At 42.5% G+C, this 10,183-nt stretch overlaps 2 protein-coding genes across 3 annotated transcripts; both read left to right on the top strand.

Moving 5' to 3' along the window:
- The first annotated feature begins 71 nt into the window (after positions 1-71).
- LOC142995045 (ribosomal protein S6 kinase-related protein-like) lies at positions 72-5,095 on the top strand. 2 transcript variants are annotated; one of them, XM_076145938.1, is made up of 12 exons: positions 72-311; positions 1,264-1,533; positions 1,625-1,708; positions 1,801-1,869; positions 2,203-2,272; positions 2,964-3,071; positions 3,415-3,455; positions 3,547-3,574; positions 3,674-3,763; positions 3,857-3,945; positions 4,046-4,156; positions 4,251-5,095. In XM_076145938.1, the coding sequence occupies exons 1-12, from the start codon at positions 285-287 to the stop codon at positions 4,578-4,580; spliced, it is 1,317 nt and encodes a 438-aa protein (XP_076002053.1). In that variant the 5' UTR covers positions 72-284; the 3' UTR covers positions 4,581-5,095. The 2 variants fall into 2 exon arrangements, with proteins under 2 accessions (XP_076002053.1, XP_076002052.1); XM_076145937.1 differs by having other exon boundaries at positions 3,547-3,580.
- Positions 5,096-7,220: 2,125 nt separating this feature from the next.
- On the top strand, positions 7,221-9,933 carry LOC142995194 (fructose-bisphosphate aldolase C-like). The gene is made up of 8 exons (XM_076146172.1): positions 7,221-7,332; positions 7,442-7,653; positions 7,869-7,923; positions 8,008-8,168; positions 8,258-8,341; positions 8,962-9,136; positions 9,254-9,453; positions 9,550-9,933. Exons 1-8 carry the CDS (start codon positions 7,221-7,223, stop codon positions 9,637-9,639), a joined length of 1,089 nt encoding a protein of 362 aa, XP_076002287.1. The 3' UTR covers positions 9,640-9,933.
- Positions 9,934-10,183: the final 250 nt, after the last annotated feature.

Below are 10,183 nucleotides of genomic sequence, written 5' to 3'. Positions count from 1 at the left end.
GAGTTTGTTTGATTCTGTTGAGCGGGTTTAAAGTGGGCTGGACCGCGTGTGTGTGTGTCTGTGATCCATCGTTAATCTGACAGTTTTAACTGGAGCGGAATCGAGTCTTCCTCCAGTCCGAGTGAGGAAGATGCTCCAATGTCTCCGTGCACAACACTTGGATCAAACTCCGCTAATGATCGGGATCGAGTCACGCATGTCTGCAACTATGAAGTGCACGAAGAAGAAGATTCCTGCTTTCCTCGTGTTTTGCGTGGATGCATTGATTTGATCCCGAGGATGTGATGGGCAGCAGCGTCAGTAAGAGTCCGGTGAGTGGGAAGTTCTATGGAATTGTTTACATGTCAAGCAGAAGCTGCGAGTAAAACGTGTAAATGTAAGATTAAATGTATAGTTTTGGAGATCAATTAGCGTTGAGCAAAACAAAACACATGGAGTATATACATCGACATTTGTACAACTCGTAGAAAGATAATTTTGGAATATTGCACAGCCCTCCTGTAAAGCTTTGAATATTCCAAAAAATGAATAACAATATTCCAAAATGTTTTTATTTTCAATAACGTCCGAATATTGATCATGTCGGTGTTTATCAGTGTTTTTTTGTGGCAGAGTAATGACATCTACTCAAATCCATAACAACATAGTTATATGAATATAGGGAAATTGATTAAGCCTGTATGAAGAATATGATTGCAAGATGATGAAGAAGATAATACAAGTAATTTACATTAAGTTGCAACAATATCCCTCCAACCTAATGTAACCCTGTTAAATGTGCTAGGTTTGAGTTAAATGCAATTAAATTTACCCTGTTTGAGAACTAAACCAGTGGTTCTCAAATTATGGTATGTCTACACTTGGTTTTCCACACATCAGGGGCCAACTGACGCTAGATATTATTTAATAAAGAATCTTTGGGAAATTTAGTTGTGTAAAATTGACTGTAATTAAAAAGCGTATGTATGTATGGAATGTAATTTTTAATCAATGATCTGCCATGATCTGTAAGCAAAGTGCATCTGGGGGTCAACTCTTCCTTTTGCGTGTGTGTCAGAGACTTGTCCACTGAAATCCACTGAAGTCACATCTAAAATAGAATTATTGATCAGGTGCAGTGAAGTGAGCAGTGACCTCCAGCTCAGAGCAGATCAAACCAGTGACATCCTGCAATAACTGAGACGGTGAGGTTTCAGGTTTCACAAGCGTATAAAAGTACATGTGTGGATCACTGTTCTCTTCCTCTTCTCTCTGTTGTTGTAGAGGCGGCGCCCAGCAGCAGAGCAGCAACGCAGTGATGGATTCATCTCAAACCTGGGTGTCTCCATCAGCCACAGACTCCAGCAGCTCAGACGCTCGGCTCCCTTTTCTCGGCCTGTCAGGCTGAACTGCAGATTATCCGTCACCAAAACCCTGCTGCCGCCTCATGACAGAGCTCAGAGGACGAGCGGAGACGGCCCTCTTCCCGCCCTCGTCGCTGTCTTTCTGCCTGAGTTCCCACACCGATCTTTTCCTCTGCACGACAGATTTCAGGTACTCTGGTGAGCAGAAGTCCCAATTTAGAGGTTTGAGTCATATTAATACTGTTCATATTAATGAGATAACTCCAGTTCTGCTCTGACAGATCCTGGGTTTTATCGCCAAAGGATCATTTGGACCAATATTGAAAGTGAAGGACATTTCCAAAGAGAAGACCTTTGCTGTGAAGGTGAATCCTCAAATCTGATGTGATAACAGACCAATCATTTTATATCTGATGGATAAATTCATAACGTGCAAAAATATGAATATTCCCATTAGGTCCTACCAAAGAGTGAGATCTTGCAGCGTGGTGTGCTGGAGCAGTCAAAGGAGGAAGTCATCATTCAGGTAGACGGTGTCAGAGAGTAGCTGTAATACTGATGCTGTTACTTTAATGTTCTTTAGAAGGGTTACAAGGTCTCATCATAAAAGCAGCAGCAATTAGAAGATACGCTAAGTAAACCACTCAAATATGGGAAAGGTTGACACTCTTAAAGGTAAAAGATTTATTTATTAATATATATTTTGTAAAAGGTCAGAAAATGCGTTAGAATGGTACAGAATTTGTTATTATGTCTGCAAAGAGATGGCAATTTAAGACCTTTCATATTCTGGTATTTTCATCTCTCACTGTTATTTTCACTGTGTGTGTGTGTGTGTCCGTGTGTCCTCTGTTTGCAGCGGCAGCTCAAGCATCCGTTCATCCACAACCTGCAGGACTGCTGGCAGACGCAGTGGCATCTCTTCATCAGTGAGTTTGTGAATGATGGCGTCCTTTGACCCCTCTGCCCTCCTTCCTCCCCTGATGGTCCCGTGAGGTCTCATAGATCAGGCTCCTTCCTGTTTACACCGCCGGGTAACAAAGAGGTGCAGCGCCATCTAATGCGGGGGCTGGGTCACATCCTCACCGATCTGCCTCCTTCACCTCCCTGCATGGTTCCACTTATTAACCCTTCGAGCTCTGCATCTGGCCTCTGTCACCGGGCTCAACCTGCATCGCGTTCATGTCTCTCACCACCAAACACATTAAATCATTGGGATTTATAGATTTTTAACACAAAAGGTTGAACTAAAGTGTTAATTCTGGTGTCAATCAGGTCTTTCCTCATCAAGTTAGAGTCATTTTTGATCATGTATCTCTGTGTGCACATATGCAGCCCAGTGCAATCCATCAAACAGATTTGATTGCATTTGATGTGCCTCATGAACTGTTAAATTACAGGACTTTAGTAATTAAGAGCATTGTTTCCACTGCAGCGTATCCGCTCATTAATCTGATCTCAGCCGGAAAAGAGCAGTGACGACCATGTGATTTCTGTCTTCCTTCCTCTCAGTGACTTTCCTCTTTTCTTCAACGCCTGCAGTGGCCCAGAATGTGTTGTCATTCTTGTGCTTACCCAAGTTTCACACACAAAAGCCTCTCTGTGCCTTGTCCTCTGCAGTGTGTGAGTACTGCAGTGTCGGAGACTTGTACACCTACTGGTTACTGAAGGGGAAGTTTGGGGAGGAGGAGGTTCGGCTGTTTGGTGCAGAGCTCGGCAGCGCACTGGGTCAGAGTGCCTCACACACTCACCACACCCCAAACTCCACACACAACAACACCACTTCTGTTGGTGTCTTGCTGTAGTTTTACAGTTTTAACACCTTCCTTTTCATTGTTGTCTTCTAAAAAGCCTTCTTAATGTTTCTTTTAAGCTAACTGCTAAAAAGAAACATTAACTGCTTTTTGAGCTGATACAGTGGCTTTTTTGTTTAGTAAGAGTTAACAACTTTAATTTATTAGTCTGTGACGAAGCTCATAATCCTTCATGTCCTTTTAAAATCAAAATAGTAACTTTATCTCGAATTAGTGCCATCATCAATCACTTTTCATCTTCTTTGCGTATTTTCTAGGCTTCCTGCATGACTTGGGGATTGTGCACAGAGATGTAAAGGTATGAACTTTGTTGGTATGTGAGTGATATAAAATTCATATCAGTGCGTTTTCAGACTTTTGATAATGTTGATTTTACTGTTTTCTTTTAGATGGAGAACATTCTTCTGAGTGACCTCGGTAACGGTGAAATTTAACTTACGGTCACACTCACATACTGGAGCCTGGAGAAGATTCAGCTTCTGTCTTGCTGTAATATTGTGTTATACCATAATTCAGGTCACCTTCGTTTGTCTGATTTTGGACTTTCCCACCGGCTGAAACGGGGAGGAAGAGCGTTTACAATCTGTGGGACTATCGAGTACATGGGTGAGATGTTTAAGATGATGAGAAATGAAATACAATCTCGGGTTTATGTTTGAAATGCAACCAAACTTATCTGGCCTTCTAACCTTCTACCAGCTCCTGAGGTCCTAAGCGGGGGTCCGTACACCCACGCTGCAGACTGGTGGTCCCTCGGCGTTGTCTTGTTCTCGCTGGTGACTGGAGAGGTGAGTTACCCTTGGTTACCTGTGCACATACCTCAGCTTTACATGTGGCACTGTGTCAGTTCTTGGTTATTTTTGTCACTTTGTTTCTCTACGCTCTTAGTTTCCAGTGCGCCCGGAGTCAAACCACTGCACCATGTTGAGTAAAGTCCAAGCGTTTCCTTACCTGCTCCCCCAAACCTTCAGCCCTGCTCTGAGGTTCCTGCTCACTGAGGTTGGTAGCATTTAAAGCACTGTGATCCTTTTGAAACTAGACAAACTAATATGTGCGTCCTTTTGTTTTTGTCTCATTCTGCATTGACGTATAGCTGTTGTGCAAAAATCCAGCGAAGCGCCTTTGCACCCTGGAGCGTTTCAAAGTTCAAACCTTCTTCAGAGGCTTGTCATTTGATGCACAGATTCTCCTAAAGACGCCCGTTTGTTTCATCCTGGACCTCAGGAACCATCCAGACTGGGCTGCCAAAGCAATGAGAGGCCTTTCATCAGACTGTTTCCACGACTTTGACTTTGATAAAACCTTTTATTCTTCCATCGAATTCTCTCCTAAGTTAGCCAACATGGACCTGAACCGAGACCCAGAACCAAAGACTCATATCACACAAGACTTAGACACAAGACAGGATTTACCTGAGCAATAGATGAGTTGTGTAGTAGACTTAGTCTGTTAAATATTAATGCCTCTGCTGCGTATGAAGGTCCATCATTCGCCTGTTTACGTTGGCAGTTATCTGGATTGTTATGTCAGTCAGATCCAGCCACGTTTGTCACGTTGACTTTATTTGTACAACTCAGTGTTGCAACAAAACACAACAAACATCTCTATAAAGAACCTTCAATTGTTGGGTACTGATATACAGCGATATAATGTCTGAGGTCTTCATAATTACCTTTTCTTGTTTGTTTACTTACTTCAAATATATAAATCATTTAAAAAATCTTGATTTGCCATAACTAGGAGCATGTTGCCTGCATATTTATTTATATTTATGATTACAATGTAATATGGAATATACAGTATATGCACATTTATCTTGGCTAATATGCATCTCAGGTAACTCCTTATTATTATTATTATTATTATTATTATTATTATAATATCATATTATTGGGAGATTTCATTCCATCCTTACCTCCATAAGCTTTAATTGAGTTAGCCTGGTCATAAATGTAATTATGATGTAACAATAAACTCTTTTACACATTCTCGCTTTGTGCTCGATTGTTAACTGGGTGCATTTGGAAGACTTTGTCCTTTTTGTTGTTGACTTTGTCACAGAGACATGTTGAGGCCTGGTAACAGGAGCAGCACAGGTGTTACTGATGACACTAATGAAACTCAGTGTTAACGAGGTCATTAGTAACACCTGTGCTTGATGAGGAGAGGGTCTCTGTCTGAGCCACTTCAAGTTCCTCAAATGTAGATGGCAAGCGTCCATTTAAGATTTATGAGTATTTAAACTAAACTGTTTCGGGTCCTAAATCTAAGCTTTTCTGTGATTACGAGTTAAAGAATTGATCAGTTTCAATAGAGGTATCGCACTTTGATTAGACATCAACAACACGCTCTGATTTAAATCTCTCTATACCTGCGCACAGCCAGCTTTCAGCTCTGCCTTGACCTATTTAGCTTGAGCTTATAAATCAAGGACACTCTTTAATAGCTGAGGACCATATAAAGCTTCATCATTAAAGTTTTAATTAGGTAACGGAGGAAAAAAGGAGTCCCAGTGGAGGCAGTGGCGTCTAATTGCTGTACTTGTTGGAGTTGTGTTTCTATTTCAACCCTGTTTCCTCTGACATTGACGTGCCTCTCAGGCCTTTGTCTTTGACAGGTCCACTAAGTGCTGTGTTGTGGCTCTGGTGCCAGTCAGTCCAGTGACCCATATCTGGATCCAGAGACACACTGACCCACAATGGTGACAAGAGGAGTCTCCGAAACGCTGCGGGAGTGAGCGTCACATTACGTAACAGAACACAGGGTTTGAAGACTGCAACACAACAACTCCACTAAATCAGTCATTTAAGTAGGTCATCCTCAAACGCTTTTATTGTCATGCATTTATTATATTTGAAGGCCTATAACGAGATGTTTGAAACAACTTTACTCCTGACTTATCTTCTTCATACATATAGAAACAACAGCCGACCTCTTTCTTTGCTCTAAATTGGGTCATATTAGCATATTCACTTACATTACCTGGAAATAATTTCTATTTCTGAAACGTCCCCTCACATTCTCTCAGTCTGAAGCCGACTTAAAGCCACTGGGCATGCGTGTTATGCGCTCTGAGACTGAAACCCCCTTGTGAATTGGAGGGTGAAGAACGAATCATCAGGAGAATCAGAACTTTCCACAGGGCTCAATTTAACTAATTAAAATCAAAATAGCACAAAGACGTATGGTTGATTTTAAAGTAGGTTGTTGTAGAGGTGCAGGCTTGTCACACAATGTTTATTTAGTGATAAATTAGTGCCGTGCATTGTAAAAACAGCACCGCAATTGCAAAATGTCACAGTTAAAAGCGTCTGGACTTATTTCTCTCGTCACACGAAGGATTAAAATGAAGTTTAATTAAATTGTTGTTGCAAAATAGCTGAAGAAACCCCGAAAATGTCACAATCAGCATTCCAACAAGCAGCTGAACGAGAAAAAAATTATTCAGCAAATTTCTCCAACATTATCTAGGTCAAAGGTGGGTGTATAAAGCCCACCCAGGGGTGCTGGGGAGTGAGGTGTGGCGTATTTGAGCGGGATACAAACCAGCACCCACACAGACCGTCAGTCACTCTGAGCTCATCACTGATCACCAGAGGATAAGAAAGAAATAACTCATTTCTCTGTTTGCCAGGTAAGACCTCTGCTGCTTATTTCTATTTAAATGTTTATTAGCAATGCAACATTCTATCACTTCGATATGTATTAATGTAAATCAAACTACCTGTCATCAGTTTCTGAAATGTTTTCCTTTGGAACGTTGTCAGCTTTTCCTCCAAGTTACTGAAGATAGCTGAAGCTAGAAAACTAACACTATGTTAATTTTATGGGAATTATAGTAAATAGTTTGAGAGGATTTATTGATGTAATACAATTATTGTTTTCATTCAAAATAATATCCATGCAATTGTTTTGTTTTGTTTGTATGTTATAACTTTACTGAACACTCAGATAGATATACTGTATAGATAGATAGATAGATAGATGTTTGTCTTTTTAAACATAATGACTAAAAAAATGTAATCACTTGCATCTTCTATCCCAAAGCCTGCAGTCTGTCAGGATGACGCTCCAGTTCCCTGCTCTCTCTGAGGCGCAGAAGAAAGAGCTGCATGAGACGGCCCAGCGCATAGTCGCTCCAGGGAAAGGCATCCTGGCTGCAGATGAGTCCGTGGGTCAGTACACTCATGTCCACTTTAAATAAGACATTAAATAACACACACACACACAGTCCAGAGAGTTCAAAGCATCCATTGACATTTTGAATGACCTGGTGAATTGCAGGCAGCATGGCGAAGCGTCTGGCCCAGGTGGGAGTGGAGAACACGGAGGAGAACCGCAGGCAGTACCGGCAGATTCTCTTCAGTGCGGACGATCGCATCAACAGCTGCATCGGAGGGGTCATCTTCTTCCACGAGACGCTGTACCAGCACACGGACAGCGGCGTCCCATTTGTCAAATTGATCAGGGACAAGGGAATCCTGGTCGGCATCAAGGTCTGACAGACTAAGACCCAAACATGTAAACAATCAGGCATATGTCAATTTGACTTAGTTACTTAAATAGATCAAATGTCTCTAACATATCTCGTTTGATCATCTCCTTCCCACTTTCCTTCCTTATTTCTTTCATTCAGGCCTCAGTCTTTTCCTTGTTTCCTTTCCCCTCGGTCAACTGATCCTTCCTTCCTACTGTTTCCTTTATTCCTCAGGTTGACAAAGGTGTTGTCCCCCTGGCAGGAACCTACGGAGAGACGACTACACAGGGTGGGACAAAGACACTTTCATTCGCCTCAGTTAACTGCTTCACTGTTTCACAGACTGATATTATGTGTTGACTGCGTCCCACAGGATTAGACGGCCTGTCCGAGCGCTGTGCACAGTACAAGAAGGACGGCGCCGTCTTTGCAAAGTGCCGCTGTGTGCTGAAGATCAGTGACACCAATCCATCCAAGCTGGCCATTACAGAAAATGCAAACGTTCTGGCTCGCTACTCCAGCATCTGCCAGCAGGTCGGGACTCGTCATTCTTCAGTGTGAGGGGATGTGATGTAATAAATCATCACCCAAGTGTTAATTTGTCCTTTTCCTGGGCCGTGTAGAATGGCATTGTGCCCATCATCGAGCCGGAGATTATGCCTGATGGAGATCATGATCTGAAGCGAGGCCAGTACGTCACAGAGAAGGTGCGTCTCTTCTTCCTTATGGTTGCTTCTCTATGGTTAGAGCATTTTAAAAACTGAAAAAATTGAGCAATCTTCTCGTCTCTGGAATCTGATTTGAGCCCCTAATATGTTCCACTGTTTACCACCAGAGGATTTTTTTTTACCTCTATAGTCAATCACATCTCATGGTATTGATTGAGAGAAGCAGTGGAGGAAGGAATGTTCTCCTTTCTCTCCAGATGTTTATCAAATATTGAGCCTGTGAAACCATGAGAGGGGTCATTCTTGTAATTTTGGCTCAGATCCATCAGAGGGACACGCCCCCATATCTAATGGTTGGTTCAGGACAAATGACTCTATGAGAAGAGCCCAGATGTTACTCAGCAGCGTGTCTGACAAGTTGATGCTTCACTTCAAGGTCAAATCCATTTGAGAAACAATCAGTCAAAAGTGAGAGCGAGCATCTTCTGGAAAGGAAACCTGCTGCTTGCTTTAGCACACAAACACAATTTCCTCTTGTGTCTCCAAAACACGGATTACCCTGCAGATTAGGTCGTTACTCGCTCTCAGATCATGTTGTGAATAAGAGTTGAGCTGTATTCCTCCCTGTCTGTTTGGTAAAGCGATGTGTGGCTCTGCAGGTCCTGGCTGCAGTGTACAAAGCCATGTCAGACCACCATGTCTACCTGGAAGGCACTCTGCTCAAACCCAACATGGTCACCCAGGGACACGCCTGCCCCACCAAGTACAGTCCAGAGGATGTTGCTATGGCAACCATTACTGCCTTGCGCCGTACTGTTCCCCCTGCAGTCACAGGTATATCATGAGAGATGCTTTCACATGCAACAACATGCATTCCTCACTAGGAAACACTACCATTCTTAAATTCAGTGCATTAGTGTATGTATGTACGAACATGTATGCTCCTTGCAGGTGTGACGTTCCTCTCCGGGGGTCAGAGTGAAGAGGAGGCTTCCCTCCATCTCAACGCCATCAACAACTGCCCCCTGGCCAAACCCTGGACCCTGAGCTTCTCCTTTGGGCGAGCCCTGCAGGCCTCTGCGCTCAGGGCCTGGCGAGGCCACAAGGAGAATGAGAAAGCTGCCACGGAGCAGTTTATCAAGCGAGCGGAGGCACGACCCACCTCACTTTGGCACTTTAAATATCATTCAATGAATTAACGCTTGACCGCTGTGTGTTCATTTGCATTTTCTCTTCTCTGCCCACAGGTGAACAGTCTGGCATGTCAGGGGAAGTATCAAAGTGCTGATGGCTATGAAACCGGCCAACGCATCTATGGTTCCTCTTACACCTACTGATATTAACAACACATTTTCACCTCTTCACAAAAAATTAGGGTCGTCTTCTGCCTGCTCCAGACGCAAACGCATTGTATTACAGAAGAGCTGTAGTGTAGATATTGAGGTTACTTCAAAATACTGACACTCATTATGATCCTGCATGAAAACAGATGACATCATGTTTTCTTCCCCTGACAAATGAGGACAATCAGAATGTGGCATTGGGTGATTTAACGTGTGTGTAGTGACTGAAAGATGTTTGCTGCAGTTACAGATGTACAGTATGATCTCATAGTGTCAGAACTAATCATGATAAACATACATTTTGTTAACAATGCGCTTATCTCACTGTAAAATAATGCACATAGAAAAACTAATAAGAAATCAGAACACAAAGAGGATAAATATCAGAAACAGTGTCCCAACTATAATGTAGAACTCAAGTTGTGCAACGCTGGTCTGTGTGTATGAGTGTGTGGATTTGTTTAATTTAGCTAAATTTAGTTTGATTAATGGTTAAGCTGTGGCTGGACGCAATTAGAAATAAGTCCCTTTGCAAAGA

The sequence above is a fragment of the Genypterus blacodes genome, unplaced genomic scaffold (genome assembly GCF_046128005.1).
Source record: "Genypterus blacodes isolate CSIRO-AG114 ecotype Tasmania unplaced genomic scaffold, CSIRO-AGI_Gbla_v1 ptg000032l_1, whole genome shotgun sequence".
NCBI lineage: Eukaryota > Metazoa > Chordata > Actinopteri > Ophidiiformes > Ophidiidae > Genypterus > Genypterus blacodes.
This window is presented reverse-complemented; position numbering and strand designations above follow the sequence as displayed.